Source organism: Sparus aurata, chromosome 11, assembly GCF_900880675.1.
Source record: "Sparus aurata chromosome 11, fSpaAur1.1, whole genome shotgun sequence".
Lineage (NCBI taxonomy): Eukaryota > Metazoa > Chordata > Actinopteri > Spariformes > Sparidae > Sparus > Sparus aurata.
Window position 1 is genome coordinate 31527782 of NC_044197.1, and position 17523 is coordinate 31545304.

The 17523-nt window shown below is 41.6% G+C and overlaps 1 protein-coding gene across 1 annotated transcript in view; it reads left to right on the forward strand.

Moving 5' to 3' along the window:
• Positions 1-17523, forward strand: part of zc3h3 (zinc finger CCCH-type containing 3) — a 70600-nt gene that overhangs the window by 1156 nt on the left and 51921 nt on the right. Inside the window, exons 2-3 of the mRNA XM_030433047.1 lie at positions 5363-6839; positions 7404-7576. Coding sequence (XP_030288907.1) covers positions 5363-6839; positions 7404-7576 — 1650 coding nt within the window. The remainder of the gene's footprint in view (positions 1-5362; positions 6840-7403; positions 7577-17523) is intronic.

Sequence of the window (17523 nt, forward strand, 5' to 3'; positions counted from 1 at the left end):
AAAAAAGTACAGGCTTACAGCACACTGAATCAGGCAAAACCATATTTTCACATCACAGTAGACAGAGTTTACAGCTAATTATTACCCGGTGCAATGTCATGCTGCCTTTCTGAAGCATGAATAACGTTATGTCTCTAAACCAATTCAACCACTTCAGAAGGTACTGAACACAAACTAGCGTTGTAACTTCCCCATCACTTGAAAGACGCTAACCAGTAGCCATAAACACAAAGCTAAACAACGCAGTTGGCATACAAGCTAACAAGCTAGATTTAGCAACAAGCTACGTAGCTCGACTGTAACATCAGCGATATGCCCAATTGCAAGTATTACTGTAACTGCTGCCAACTTAGCATTGTGGTTAAAACATAGATTTAAACATACCGCAGCTCCCTCTACCTCTGAAATGACACCCTGATATTTTTCCTTGTTTTCTCTCTAGCTCGGTCCAGTTCTTCATTTTTACACTGCTTTTCTTTGTCAGTCTTCCTATTTCTTCTCTTAAACGTGGGCAATGGTGGGGCATTTTTTGGCTCTGTTGTTGTTGTCTGTTCTCCGCCATTGTTTACAGTTTGAGCTTGAACATATCTGACCAGGTAAGAGCAGGCACTGCACCTACACAGGGGAGGGGCACTGCCCAGTATGCTGCATGAAGGAGGGGGGCTGTCAGCAGTGTATGCACAAGAATGACTGACACTTCTCAGACACTCCCCTTGGCGCTGATTGGTTGTATTTAGCCAGGAGTGTTGGATTCTTCCAAATCAAATTAGGGCCACTGGGTTGAGCCACAAAAAGTGGATTTTTACACAGCTGACCTCTATCTCCTTTGCAGGTCCAGTTGGCTTTTATATTTGGTAAAGGGTAGTTCTTCCTTGGCAATGAAAAAGACCGTGTTAAACTTAATGTTGATATATTAATTCAGCGCTTCCTCAGCGCACTGATTAACAGCCTCTTGCCTTCTAAATGGAACTATCTGTGGAGTTGCGTTTTCATTGGAGTACATGTCACGGCGTATTTTTATCCCTTAAACTAGCACTGTGTTTGACCAGTATGTTATGCTTTAACTGTGTAGTGCCAGCATGACCTGCAGATTATGTGTTCCCTACATGTTGCTGTTATGGATTGCAAAATCTGCGGTTCATGAAATTCGTCTCTCAGAAAAACCTTCACCAGTCAAATATGCACAACCATTCTTCACGAAATCAGTATTTACTATAAGATTCCACCAGATACGTGTCCGCTGCGTTAGTGCTTCGATCCAGTTTTACAGTGCCGCAGTTATAGGTATGTGTTATGAAAACAACGACACGAAGGATTAGTAGAAGAGCTTGTGTTTGTCTCTTTTTTTAGATTTGTGTGCTGGTGTCACAAGACTGTGTACATAATTATCTTAAGAGTAAAGCAACTTCTCATCCCATAAACCACTGCGAATGTAACAGCGACGTCTCTGATTGGTGGAGCTCGCTGTTACCATGTAAATGTTTACCGAACCCGCAAATTTCATGTTCGGCTGAACCCTTAATAAACTCTTCTCCTCATCACTAAATGAACGCAGTAGATCAGAAAGTGAAATCATGGTCGCTCTGTGGTAAACGATCGTAGAGTTCAGTGTTAGCAGTAACTAGCTATCATGAAATTCGCGGGTTTGGTAAACATTTCCATGGTAACCGCGAGCTCCACCAATTAGAGACGTCGCTGTTGCACTATAGGATTGTGGGTAGTGTAGTACTTCTCCATGACATCGCGAATAAAACATGTTTTTCTCAAAACAAGATTGATATCATATGGGCTTGTGGCTTCTTCAGGATCATATATCATCATTTGACAATCTGATAACTTGTGGTGAGTCTACTTTGGATGGTTACGACATTATGGCCAATAATCAAAATCTGTATGCAGAATATGCATGGTAGGGATGTCCCGATCTGATCTGTAGGATCATTATTTAACGTCAGAGCACAATTTGTGGCAGAACGCAGACGCACGTGTGGCGTTACTCTGGCAAACCTGTGAATAAAGTGTCTGCAGTGTGGAAATAACGTTAATAATAAAGCGAAAGCAGTCCAATGGCAACATGTAACATCTGCTATATGGCCGTTTTGCGAAGCTGCATTTCACTACTCATTTGATACAGCATATATAAAACAAAACCTCAAAGAATACAACGTGTTCACTCGAGAGTACAGGCAAGGAGACCAAAGCAGCAAACAGTCGCGGATACTTTCAGTTGTGAGAAATATCCTCAGCGACTTGTCCACAAATATTACAGAGAGGGTCATCTAATTAATCGCTCTGGATAACCAGCTCATCTCCGTGGTAGAGGATCAGGGTTTTCTTCGTCACCTGGAGTTTTTGAATCTCCAGTATGCCCTACCATCTCTGCATTACATTTATTCCACTTTCCAGTTACAACATGCCGGTATATGCGCACTAGTTTCGTGGGTCTCATACAGCAGAGCATGTGAAGCAGGCAATCCAGGAGATGCTGAACGCGTTAATAGACAAGCAACGTGTCCACGTCATTTTATGTGACAACGTAAAGTACATGAAATAAGCAAAGGATGATATGGAGGTACCAAGCGTGAGCTGCATCTCACACACACTTCAGGTGGCTGTACACGAGTGTCTGCTGTCACAGTGCAGCATCACACACTCACCTGCTAACACAAGGAAGGTGGAGGCCAATGTTGTAATAGCATATGCAGAATAAGAAAGAGCCATATTAAAGTATATACTTTGTTTCAACAAAATGATAAAAACCTATTAAGGAACAGCTTACATTCAGGTACTTTTTTTCTTAATGCAGCTGTATTATCTAGGAAAATATTAGTTAAGGCTAAGTATCGGATCGGGACTCGGTATCGGCAGATACTAAATATTAAAGGACTCGGATCGGGATCGGGGTTAAAAAAACCTGATCGGGACATCCCTAATGAATGGCATTTTCACTTCCGGAACCTCACTGTTGAGCTCTATTGCTGCGTCATGCTCTGGCATCCGCCGCAATAGAAGTCCTGTGTATCGGCTCTGGACTGCTGGAGCCCTCTGGAGCAGAGACACAGCGCAGCGGACCTGGTGGAATTTAAGACATTATCTAAAATGAAAAACCAGCTCAGCTCCGCCACGCAGCGGACACGTATCTGGTTGAATCGAGGAGTTCGTTTCACCATTGTTCGCTGAAAGTGAAACCTCCTCCTTCTGCGCTCGGAACAACTTTTCGGACCCTCCCCCTCCACACATTAGCCACTTTCAGTGCCATTCCCTGCCCATCTAACACATTGGCCTGCCACCTGTACAGATTCCAGATTCTTTGATTCGCTTTGGTTCCCTTCCACTACCGGTGTTTAAAAAAAAAAAAAAAAAACACCGGCAAATTCACTGGTCCCACATGTGCGACTAAATGCAAAATTTGGTCGCAATGTCTCAAATTTTGGTCGCAACATGCGCTGATTTGGTCGCAGTCTGGAGCCCTGCAGCTGGCGTCACAAGACCGAGGAGTTCCCAAAAAAATCACATGATCACTCGCGACCGCAGTTATAGGTCTGTGTTGTTAAAAACAACAACAGGAAGTGTTCCCGACTGAAGGATCAGCAGAAGAGCTTTTGTTTGTCTCTTTTTCGAGATTTGTATGCTGGTGTCAACACGGAGAGTTTTATTTTGAAAAGTAACCGGATGTTGTTATTTCGGCGCTTGACTTCCTGAATTATTTCGGCTACAAGAAAGATGATATTGACTAACACGTGTTCTGTGTCGACAGTGCCTTGCATCCGTTGCCACAACAAGAGGTAATACAGCTAATTTGTTTGACCATTTACATCGCACAGCAGAGTCCTACACGGTTCTTATTTTGCAAAATCGCACCCGGCTGTACCCGCCCGATTTAAAACTGCATCCGACCCGTTTTCCCACAGAAGCACAAATTACATTCTGCACCCGAGCCGACCCGCTATAAATTGTTACCGATGCCCGACCTGCACCCGAAGGAAAATTAGACGGACGTAATTTTTAAAAGTGAAAGTAAGCCAGCATGGGGAATGGAAGTTCTGGGAGGGCGCAAGCACACATGAATGAGCTCATATTGAATATAAATGCTTATCATTTTGAAATGCAGCATAACATAAAGTGCTATTCAGGTCATCCGATGAAAATTCCTGTATTTTTTCATATGGCAATATATATCGCAGGATTAAAAAAAATCGCAATGTCAGTTTTTTCCAATATCGTACAGCCCTAACGCCATGTCAGTTTGATTAAGCCAAGTAAAATGGGAATCATAGAAATCAAGTTGTGTCAAGCTGAGAGAAATATTCTGGTTTTTGCAGTATTTCTCAGTTGAAAAGAAACATGATTAAACCAGTTTATTGACTTCAATTTTGAATTTCAGTTTGGGTTCAAATAAAACAAACTCTTATGTAAGGCGGGGCGATATGGCTGGTGAAAATGCATGTTCAAAATTGTATATGCGATAAAACAACGATATCTATCGCGATAGACACATGATCAATATCAATAGAAAATATGTTTGATAGAACGTTCAATATTTTCTCTGAACTCTGTTAGAAACAGGTGATCTGCGAGTGGTGAAATACAGTGCGAGGCACAGTTGCTGGATGAAAGGTTTATGCACGCAACTCTGTTTACTTTTTGATCAAAACGAAACTAAACAATTTCAGACACAGACCGTAAAACCTCCATATCCCTACGCATTAGCGCAACGGCCCAGTTGCGGTTTTATGGTTGAGAAAATGTAGTGCCAAAAGTGCCAACCGACCGACTATAGATATGTACTTTATATGACCCCACTTCCCAACCTGAACTATCCCATTAACATATTGTCAAGCAGCAATGTCAGCTTCTACACTATTTTGTCTCATGTCTTAGATTCTGATTCTGAAATCTTGAAAATGATTTTCTTTTTTCAAAAATCTCACCTGTAGTCACTATTTAAAGGGTTATTTTTCAAATTTTTCTTATTTCAAATGGGTAAAAAAAAATATTCAATAATTATTGTTATCGACTGGTATGAACTACTTATATCGTGTTACATTTTTCAGCCATATCGCCCAGCCCTATATTAGAGCATCTGGAGTATCTAGATTTCTCCATTCACTTATTCAAGCTTTTCCAATAATTTATCACCTGAGTTCAGTCACACTAAATACTGTAGGCAGCATGTTGGGTGGAATATCCAGAGTCACACTGATTCTGAAAGGTTATGTTTGGAGGTGGAACCGAAACTATTTATGTGAATAAATACCACTAAAGGAAATTGAGCATTTTGTTTTGTTGGGTAAAACAGCTCTTTTACATGGTTTCTGTTTGTTCTGATTGAGCAACTAAACTTTTATTTTTTAATTCTCAGATCTAATCGATAAACACAAGAGTGTCCATGGCGACACCCCATTTGCAAGAGTCGAACAGAGGCAACCTGAAGCTCCAACATCAGCCCAAGGTCGTAGCACATCTGTCATCCATCCTCAGAGCTCCAGAGGTAGACTCTATGCTCCTCAGAGCCATGCAGGTTGGAGGAAAACCTACTCACTTAGAAACAAGAACTCACAGTCCTCTGCTGGACATCCCTTAGCGTTTACCTCCTCCTCTGTTCATCAGTCTAGTTCCCACAGTGTACCTCGCAGCACCTCACTGCCCAGCCACAGCAGAGGAGAGGGGAGTAATGGTGCCAAAACTGCCAGTTTATCACCAGGGATCTCTCAACAGAAGAGAGAAGGACTTATAAAGAGCATCACAGGGATTAGGAGAAAAACAACAGACGCGCTTAAAAAAATGGGAGCAGCTGATGGAGAAGGAGGTTCAAGCTCAACAGGTGCTAGTCTTCAACATGAAACACTTCAAAGGACGACTCGAGAATTACAGCAGAGTGCTGAGAGCAGGCGTGTGCTACTGCTAGAAAAGAAAATCAGTAGTTCATCAGAAGCGCTTTCTTCAGTCAAGACCAGCACCTCGCGCACTTTAAATAGCAGCAGTCAAGAACAGATGAAACCAACCCTGCCAAGCAAAACCAGCACTGAGACTCAACAGACTATTAAAACAACAACTCCCACTAGTGTCATAGCTAGTAGTACTCTTCCACCACCCTCTGCTCTGTCTCAAGTATCGAAACAACCTTCCACTATCCCCATATCTCACACCAGCCAGGGCCAAATCGGTGAATCTTTTGTGAAAAAATCCAAGTTCACCTGGATAAAGAACAAGAATGTAGGAGGAGTGGAGCCTAAACAAGCTAACTCCATTTCCTCACCTACTGGCAAAGCTTTGAGTGCTTCCCCCACGACAGTCTCAAGAGTTGCCGGTGGAAGCTCACCCTTAGTCACAGTCAGTAAGAGAACCCCTGCCAAGAAGTTACCTCGTAAACTAAGCTCAGTCCCTGTAGCCCTCAGGACCTCCAAGTACAAATGGGTCTCCTCCTCTTCAGGGGCCCAAGTTAAAATATCTCGAAAATCACTATCGCCCAAAGCCGTGACTCTTTCCCAGAGAGCTCAGGAGAAGGGGGAGGCCATCAAGAAAGTCAGAACAGCCTCCATCCCCCCTGCTAACTTAAAACAGGAAATAGCAGGTTCCTCTACCAGCTCCACACTGAGTAGCCGTTACTGCTGGAAGGCTGGAGATCAGAGCACCTCGCCCACAGTGACAGGAGGAGCAGCAGTGGCTCGTCGTAGATCTGCGTTCCACTGGACATCAGAAAAAAGCAACAAAGGAGTAAGAGGATTGCTTGTTAGTTACCCATCTGGAACCAAGCGTTTTGCCCTCACACCCTCCTCCTCTCCTGGTGGGTTCAAGCTCTGCAGCAGGATGAAAATTATCAGGAAGTCCGTTAGTAGGTAAGTAAATGATTGTAGCTAGTTGTACTAACTTTATGTGCTGAGAACTTTTCTAATAATGTTTTTTAAATTCATAAAGTGTAACTGTTGTTTTGCCAGGAGGTGGCAGCAGAGTATGTCAGACTGTTGTATTATAGTGCATGAATTGGAGAAGTCCACCAATTTTCCGCATTTAAGTGTGTTAACAGGTCTTGAGGAGTACCACTGCATATAAAAAGTAGTATAAAGCCTGTTTTGCTGCATTTGAAAAGCAGGCCACTGTTCTAACGTCGCACTTCTATAGCCCTGTTGACTCATTAGGACAGTTTAAAAACAAATGATCATAATCAGTTCAGCAGAACGAGAGATATCGGCTTTCTTATTCCACACATTCTACTTCCTGTTCAGAGCCTGGTGCCCACATCACCCACAATGCAATAGAAGTCCAATACTCTGTAAACACACTTTAAGGTGAAAAATTGTTTTCCCTTTAAATAGATTTTCTTTATATCATATGACGAATAGTAGCATTTAGTGTATGACTGCTTACACTAGACTCTTTTGCCTTTTGTCCTGTGACTACAGTGGAGGTGGGTCAGAGAGGGGGATCAGCCCATCAGCCGCAAAGTACTCCCCGCAGGGCCGAATGCACCGCTCAATCAGGAGTCCCATAGCAGTCAGGAGGACACCCTCCAGGGAGCTTGTGTCTTTTGGTAGACACAAGTTGAGGCGACTGCCCCACACCACCTCAAGGACAAGTAAGGAGCACACACAACAAACGATAGTACAATATTGTTGCTATGTAGTGTTGTTCAGTACAGTTTCCTAAGAGCATTTATTGTACTCAATTTTTCTGTCATACGTTTTTTCATGGACAATTGCTCCAATGAGCTGTCAACCTAATGCTCATCCATGGAACATAACATATCATAGTTAAGAGGGAACATATCTAATCTCAAGAGTCAGAATTGATGTAGCTATCTAGTTAATTTTTAGTTTTTAGTCATCTTTTAGTCAGATAAACACTCTAAATACTTTCTCACCCTCAACAATCTCACTTGTTAAAAGAATTACTAAACATCCTGTTGCCATTTGGTGGTGCTGTTACGACTTGCTTTAGGCAGAAACTCACCAGCAGTCCATCAAACTTTCAAAAACTGTAAAGATTCAGGATCTTTATGCATTTCCATCGAAATGGGAAGAAAATGGTCACAAATGATAATATGTAGTTAATATTAATTCGTTGAAGCAGTAAGTAATATTTGTTTGAATTTCAGTGGTTATCCTAGAAAACTGGCAGGTTTTCACATTCGCTCTGTAATTAAACAAAATCTTTGTCTCGATTTGTGTTGTGTTTTGTGAATGCACCCATTCACACATCCACTTTGTCCACAAGCTTGTGCCAAATATGCCACAAATCCAATCAGAGTGATGTTGTCTTCTGTTACTGGATGCTCTCTGCCAAAGAGGTTTTGTCTGTGCTCTGTTCTGTTCCTTTTTTGTAGTCTGCTTTCATATGATTAGGAATTAAACTCTTAAAATACAAAGAAAACAGAGATTCACTTATCAGTTTTGATGATCTTGCACATAGAAGCCACACTCAGAGGACACACTCTTGCAGTATGGAAGGATAAGCCTTTATTTTCCCTACTCCAGATGACGGTCATATGCATGATGCTATATTATACAACCTCTTTTATCTGCCAACTGCACCTCAAACCAATACTATGTCTCACTGTGTTTTATGCAATCAGAGAGATTTTTTGCTCAAACAAAGAGACTTTTGTGCGACACTTTCATCTTGATTGCTGTTTTACTTCCACCGAACAGAACTTAAAGATATTATAGATTTGTGCTTGGTTTTCCAGTTTACTTGTATTTCATTCTAACATGCCACCGTGACTCCCTTCCTTACATCTGTGAGTTTTGCACCACCTGTGCCCCAGTTTTCTCAGACTACTGCCAAGGACTAATATAAAATGATGTAACACATATGCTGACAGGGCAATATGTGTTGTTTTAAATGGTAATTCAACACAGAGAAAGAGAAAAGAGTGCCTCCATTTGTGAACTATTTTCCCTACTCTATTCCTATAAACAGCACCATCAGAAAAATGTTTTTCCCCCTGCATACTTCTTTTATTTCTTTAGCAAAACATATTTCTTAATTTTCCCAATATGAACACGCTGCATACCTGAAACTGTTTATAATTGGTCCGTAGATTAAATAAAAAATGTGTCCAAGTAATTGGCCCTTCAGATGACCCTCTGACAGCAGCTGTTCCAGTTATTTCCAGTAGAGGGCAGCAGCTCACATCCATGTTGTCCCTGTGGAGGCATTGTGTTGCTGGCTGTCATGAGAGGCTTACATGCAGACTATAAGAGGAGGAGGGGGGAGGTTAATTGATTGCCCAATTCAGCCGTGATGGCGAACAAGTGCCGATAGCGGGTAATTTGCAGAGGTGGAGGCAGGCAGCGCCACCACTATCAAGCCCTGGCACCGCTCTCCCTCCAGTAGATAAAAAGGAACTAATGCATAATTATCCTTTTGCAAATTGGATTGTTTTAACGAACTGTAGAATATAGGCCTAACCTGATGGAAAGCAATCATTGTTTTTACAGCCCCCTCCCTACCCCTCTCTCCCCCTCACTCCCTCCTCTTGCCCCTCCAACCCTCCGGTCATTCTGTGCGTACCCTACACGCCTCATGCCCATCTTGGTGTAATCTCCCATACTCAATGGAGTCAGAAGACATTAGAAAAGCCATCACTATTAACATTAGGCTTTATTCGTGTCTATGGCTCTGCGTCTATCAGTCTGCTTCTCTTTTTCTGATTCTTTTAACTTTATGTGTCATTTCTCACACCTTCTAGACCCTCTTACCCCTTTCTTTCTTCTTCTTCATCATTCCTCTATTCCTCTTTTGTCTTGTGGGGAACCTGAATGGCCTCACAGCCAGAACACATGCATCTCTAATTATAGACGGGGAATCTGAATCAGAGACGCAGGAAAGGTGGAGCAGGGGTGAACGCGGAGGGAGATGGAGTGAGGAAAGCTGCTCGTAGCCGCTGTGTCTCTGATAAGAGCTGCTAATAAAGAGCAAATTGAATTACTAATGATGGGAAGCAGAGTCCCTATAGATGAGCCCGTTAAAACCCAACCTTATGACCACTCACACATGCATGATAATACGCTCACAAACAATGTGTCTTAATTTCCCCTCATTGGCCGGCTTCAGCCTCTCCTTTAGGGGGCGGGTGTTTTCTAAGGAGCTCGGTTATCTGTGGTTTAATTTAAAGAGTGCATAAACCTAAGTAAGCAGTTAAGGGCTGTAATGAATCGAGAGGCGTGTGTGTGTGTGTGTGTGTGTGTGTGTGTGTGTGTGTGTGTGTGTGTGTGTGTGTGTGTGTGTGTGTGTGTGTGTGTGTGTGTGTGTGTGTGTACGTGCGTGCGTGCGTGCGTGTGTGTGTACGTGCGTGCGTGTGTGTGTGTGTACGTGCGTGCGTGTGTGTGTGTGTGTGTGTGTGTGTGTGTGTGTGTGTGTGTGTGTGTGTGTACGTGCGTGCGCGTAAATATTTATATGCATGTGCCCGGAGACAGCCGTGTAGCCCAGATAATCTAATAAAGCAGATAAATGTCAAGAACGGACAGAATACAGAGAGGAAGAGTGCTGAGCTGTGCGGCTTCAGGCCCCATGTGACCGGCTTCTGGAGTGTTTTAGGTCTCTATCTCACTCCGGTTTCTTTCCTCCCTCACCCTCTCTCATCCAGTCTCACTCAGTCTTTTTCCTCTCTGTGGCTGTCCTTGCTGAACTGCTAATATGCCTTGTGACTTATTTAAGCCCAGTACTGGATATCACTTTGCAGACTGCATGCATTTTCTGTATAATCTTATTCTAGTGTGAACTTAATGTCATGTGAGATAATCTGAATTTGTAAATCCCTTCCCGAAAAAAATATTTAAAGTGCTAATGTGAAATGAGCCTCAGCAAGTCAATATATTGAAAAGTTATAACTCTTAAAGAAATAATTATTTTCATTATTGATTGTTTGTGGATTACTTTCTTGCAGAAACTGCAGCAGCATTAACTCTGCGGACCCCTAGTCGCAGACCATCTGTAGGCAATCCTGTATGTGTATGTATAGTAGTATGAGGGATTTACCTAAAATACAAATAAATAGACTATGTAAAAATAATCTCTCTCAATCATCCCTTATGACCCACTAGAAGTGTGGGCCAGTGTCTGTATAGGAAAACCTGCCATTTTTTTTCTGAATATTTTTACTGTGTCGGAAAGTTTCTGGGCATCAACCTTTGGGGAGTAAGAGTGTAACAGCATGAATTTGGGACTCAACCAGGTTTCATTCGCTGTCTCGGTCTCCCTGCTCTCCTCTCTGGTTGTCAGAAGAGCAGAGAATCAAACATCTGACAGGACAGGAAAGTGTGCTCGTCAGCTGCAACATTTTTTTTTTTTTCAAACATAACTACTTTGAAAATTCAAAAAGAATGCATACCTCCACAACGACCCAACAATCCTGCAATGATCAAGCCTATTCCAATATCACATAAATTGTATTTAAATCCACTAGATCTGGATTTTTATTTAGATCTGCAACAATTTGTACTCACTGGAAAATACCAGCCATCTAGATGCTCCTGATTAAAAAAGAAAGTTAAGATCTATGCATTAATCCGTAATGAAAACGCCCTGGCCCCATTCCTTTGTTCTGATCCGCATCAGAAAAATTGCAGACCCATCCTCCATTCAAGTTTCGTCAACATCTGTTTATTAGTTTTTGTGTAATCCTGCTGAAAAACCAACCAGCCAACCAACATGATGAAATGAATGAAATTATTGTTATTGTGAAAAACATGTGATGAAGTAAAATCCAGTCTCTGATCTTGTGTCTCTTACATCTTAAAATTCATGTATGTCTCACTCAAACAGGACTTGTATTGAGACACAGACAGACAGACAGACACACACACACACACACACACACGCACACACACACACACACACACACACACACACACACACTCCCCAACCCACCCCCCCCGATACCATAGAGCCATTACCACCACAAAAGACTCCTCTCTCCTCACCCCCTCCCTCAGGGATCCTGTTACCGTGCCTACAGTGATCCCACTTATTTCACCCATAAATCATATGAGCTGCTCTGCATGAAGGCCATGCTCTCACTGACATTTTCCACTTTCTCCAGTGATATATATGTACACACTGCTGTATATATGGACACGTGCAAACACAGATGGGATATGATGAACAAACAGCCGTACTGTATAATACTTTGAGGAGCTCAGGAAAAGATTTTTCAGAGTCCATTATCAAGTTTTTCATGAAGTGGATCAGCCTGATGCTGAACACTGATCACATATTAAAATAGTCATAAATGACCTGAATTAATTTGTGTATTGTGTTTCAACCACACAGCAGCAAAAGCACCTTTTGACTAATCTGTTTCGTGGTTATTGATTAGAATGAAAATGCCAAGGCTTTGTTTGTTAGTGATGTTTTTTTCTTTCTTCTCATAAATGATAGAATTTTGGTGTTTCGTGTTGCCCTGTTGTTTACTACAGTTTTAATCATTGTCAGTTGTCCATGTCCACTCATTTTCCACTCATCTATCTATCTATCTATATATATATGCACATTTCAGCAAGCTCGGGTGGTTTTATGAGACTTTTCTGACAGAAATTGTAGGTTATATAGAATGCAAGATACTCAAAAAGATCTTTGACAGGAAGTTGAGCTGGATGCATCTGGCACAATGTATTCTTAGTGTCACATATTGCGAGTTGTCTCAGTACTCACATTTTGTCGTCTGTCAGTCTTGACTACAAAACTGCTAATCTGATTCTTACAAGTTTGTCTTTGGACTGCACTGCACTACCAGTCCCTTTTTGACTTCAGCTTGGCACGACACACGTTTGTGTATTTTTGTTTGTTTATTTGCATCACTCTCTGGTTCACACTTGCTCCAGTTTCTCCCACTTTTCCTTTACACCACAGCCGCTTGTCCTCTCACTGACTCACCACCCCACATACACACACGCACACACGCACACACACAGGCACCTTATAGAGGATGTTAACTCAATGTTGGTTTGTTTGTTTGGACATTACAGCACACAGCTGGTGTTGCTATGCGCATACTGGAGCAGTCACTCTATATCTAGTGTATGTGCGTGCTGATATTTCTCAGAACTTTTTCTCAGTCAAATTATTTTAATAGTTTGTTTGTCAGTGAGAGTGTGTGTGTGTTGCTGTGTGTGTGATTCTCCCATCAGCTGCTTTTCTACATACCGTTTTCTGAATGCCATTCCCCAGTGCTCCCATAGTATCATCAGTCGAACGACACACATTTGTGGACCTCCACCTAATGCACAAACACACACAACCATGCACACACTGGCGTTCTGCTCATTCCTCTGCACTTTCTCAGGCTCTCTGTGTCAAACAGGTGGACCTCTGTCTGTCTCTTTCTCTCTCTCTCTCTGTGTCTGTGCTTTGCTTTCTCCTCCATTCTTTTTATATCTGTCACCATTTGTCTCACACATGTGCCCTACAAAATATGTGAGCCCACACACAAGCAAACACATTATACAGCCAGAATTGTTGCCTTGCAATAATGGTTTAGGCCAAACAGGAGAGTTACAAAGGTTTATTTTTTTAGCTTGAACCTCATGCATTTGTGCCTGTAAGCACTATGGCTATTGGGTTCCATGAATGATTCAATTTCTCTTGCAAGAGGGTGTCCTGTCCAGGACGCTCGCAGTATAGCTCTCTGTGACAGTGCACAGTAACATTTGGCATTTTAACTAACCTCCCAGGACCCAGAGAACTGTGCGTACCCCCAGACCTACAGTATGCCCACAAGAGTAACTCCTCCCCTTCTGTGTTGTGAGACCCCTCCTCTTTCCACAGACTCTCATCAAACTGTCAACTGGCCATGATTAAAGTTCTGCCTCATTTGAGAGCAACATGCCGATGGACCTCGCTAGCCTTCAAGACGTATATACTTGTTGTCAACACTTTGCTAAACTTGGTCTGATTATAATGGACTGAAAAGTTTGGTTGAAAAAGGTTTCAAATTGCTCAACAGGTTCAAGTATTTTCCTGGAAAAAATCAGTGGAGCAACAATTAATTGAATCATTGTGAGATTAATCCCCAACTTCTTTGATAAGCACTTAATTGGTTTGAGTAATTTTTGAGAAATAGACGGTCAAAATGTTTTGTTTAGTCTTGAGTGTTGTTGACTGAACTCTGAGGTGGGCTCAGGGTGCTTTTGCCTCTTGTGGCAGTGCTTTTATCTCGTGTATCTGTGAGAGGGGATGAACGGCATGTGTTGAAATGTGTAATCAATGCCATTGAGTTCAGAAACTTTAGCCTGAAATGACTCTGACTCCTTCCCAGTTAAGGAGGTAAATGTTTTCTTGGTATCCAGAGGAGTGGCCCATGTGCCAGGCTGTCTGAATAAATCAGAAACCTAACAGCACGCAGGCAGAGCCCTTCTAATTATTTGAGAACACATGACAGGCAATGCACGTGCCATTTATTGGTAAATGGCATATCTGTAGCACTGCAGTACTTACAGATTTTGCATTTATGAAGAAATTGCAACTCTTTTATGTATATATTTCACTTGGCTTAATTGCTATTTCATTAACATATTTATTGTGCAGTTCTAATCGGATCATAGCCTTAATATGCTGTATTTAAACAGGTCTAACTTTTACCACCATGAATTGGCTTGTGATCTAAGATATACACTGCCCAGCCAAAAAACAGTCACACGCAAATATTTGGTTGAACCGTCTTTGGCTTTGATTATGGCATGCATCTGCAGTGGCATCGTTTTGATAGGCATGATGCAATGTCACAACATTTATTTCCATCCAGAGAGCATTCATTTTCCACCAAGATCTTGTATTGATGATGGGAGAGTAGGGCCGCTGCATAAAGTTTTCTCCAGCACACCTAAAAATTCTCAATAGGGACTCTTTGGTGGCCAATCCATGTGTGAAAATTATGTCTCATGCTCCTTGAACCACTCTTTTCGCAATTTGAGCCCAAAGAATCATGGCGTTGTCATCTTGGAATATGCCTGTGCCATCAAGGAAGAAAAAAAGTATTGATGGAATAACCTGGCCATTCAGTATATTCAGGTAGTCAGCTGATCTAATTTTTTGGGCTCATAACATTGCTGCACCTGGACCTGACCAACTGAATCAACCCCAGATCATAACACTTCCCCAATAGGCTTGTACGGTAGGCACTAGGAATGATGGGTACATCACTTCATCCGCCTCACTTCTCACCCTGATGCGCCCATTGCACTTTTTTTTGGCCAGGCAGTGTAGAAAGCGTATTGTTTTGGTTTTGGTACCAAAACTGCAGCTGCAATTGTTAGATTGTGACAAGTGGATTTGTATTGTTTTTTCCCTCCACAACTGTTACTTACTCTGTTACTGTTGATCTGTGTTTTTTTTTGTTTTTTAAGTAGGCAAGGGTAAGGCAAGATCAATTAATATTACCAAATGAAAAAAGTATTCAAAAATGTAGATTCCAGAATCCAACAAAAAATTCCACCCTTTTGGCAACTGACATCAAACAACAAAAGATAGACGTTTGGTTTCTCAAATCTGTAATGAGTAAACCCTCTTCTCAACAAATCAACAAAGGATCTCTGAAAAAGAAAATAAACCCAACATCTACATACTTGATTATATAATACTATAAATATAATATAATCACTGAGCCTCTTTTTAAATTTCCAACAAGGTGGGGCTCAGTCATGGAGCAAAACTTAGTTGTATTAACCATTGTGTCTCCTGTGTGGTTTTGGTCTTTTTGCATAAAGCACTTCTAGAAACAGGGAGAAGAAAGTCAGGACCCGTTTACAGCTTCTCCATAAATCTTCACCTTTTGTCAGCTGGAGCGCATGCTGGTAAAGCTGCCCACTCCTCACCCTGCTGTACCCCCGACCCTACGACAGTAACCCTATCCCCCCAGCTCTCCTCCATATGTCTGCACGCACTGACGTGTTACCATAATAATCACTGGGGGTTTGCCGTTTACGTGGGAAGACGGGCAAAGAGACTTAAGAGCGCTGAGCATGTTAATTATTTTTATTCCCCCCCAGCCCCGACACGGGTATGGGTCACATGGTACAGCACAGATTGTGTGACTGGTGGGGGGGGGGGGGGGGGGGTGTGGTCACTGGTTGACCAAAGCAGGACTATCTTGGCACTGGGCAAGGCTGTTGACACTGGGCTGGTTTATGACTTCAGGGTCTTGTTGGGGATTTCTTGGAGGTTTATAAATTGCACTGTGCAGTTTAATCACGTAATGAAATCTTCTTGTAAAGGGGTTGACTGTAGGACAAGCTTTACAGAACCTAAATTGAGCTGTGGATTATATTCCAGTTCATGTGGCCCAGACTGCGCTTTGTTTTTCGTTTTTTGGTTTTTGTTATCATTCTAGCCGTATAATCAGGGGGACCTCTGGCGGCTGTTAATTTAATGGTCCTGAAAAATGATCAATAAGATGATGATTTTTGTCACTTAGATTTTTACTCTGAATGATGGATTACATTTGGGCTTTTTCACACGAGTTCTTTCCTCACTGCTTCAATGCTGTCAGGGCTCAGTAAGGATAAAGTTGATGTCAGTTGTTTCCGTGCTGCACAAAGAGGTTGAGCAACATTTGAATCAAAATGTCATTGGTTGGCTTTTTGGCTTTTGTTGCCACTGTCAATCAAGATGTATCTTTTACTACTTGAAATTACACACAGCCCTGATGAAGCATTACTGTGATCTATTGTTTTGTTTGAGTGTTATAACTGAGAATGTTTTTTTTCCCCCAATTCTGGGGACCCTGAGAACAGCGGTGGTATGAGTAGCACTGCCTCCTGTTGTTAAAGATCTTGATCTGGCTTCTGCATGCATTTGTTTCGGAAATGAGTAAAAGAAAAGCACAGCTTATTTTTGATGCCATGATTTAATTATAAACACAGCTGTTAGCTGGATGCATAGTGATGAAAAAAATGCCTCTATTTGTAGTTATGTAATAGTTATAATTACTTTATGGAAACAGCCAATCTTTTCACTGATGATTTCCTTTGCTTATATAGTTTATATCGATGCATCACTATTAGTTAGTCACATAACCAATTAAAAACTCTATGTAGGGCGTTTCATGTTGTCGGAAAATATTTAAGATCATAAATTATGGTTTCAAAGACTGTGATTTTCCATGCTTGATGCTCGTTATCTTGATATTCTCTTTCAAACCTGTAGAAATATTTTACTATTTCACATCAGGTCAGGTGAAATAATGTTCCTCCTTTTTGTCCTTCTGGACAAAATTCACTATAGAAATATTCCGCTCCTTAAGGATATTACTGCTTGTATTTTGGCTTTTCTATTTTTTATACTTTTGGAAATATTCAGCTTTTTCTTCAAAAATGTTCCCATTCATCCTTATGGGGGACTTTTCAAATGTCTCTTTGCTACTACTTCAGCATACGTTCAATGATAGAAACTGTTCAGCTATCAATATTTTCAGCTTTTTAGCTGTTCAGCTTTTCCAGTTATTCAGCTTTTAAAATTTTTTTTTTTAAATTACAATGTAAGTGAACAAGAAAATCTTCAAATCCTCTTCAAAACCACCCGACTTTC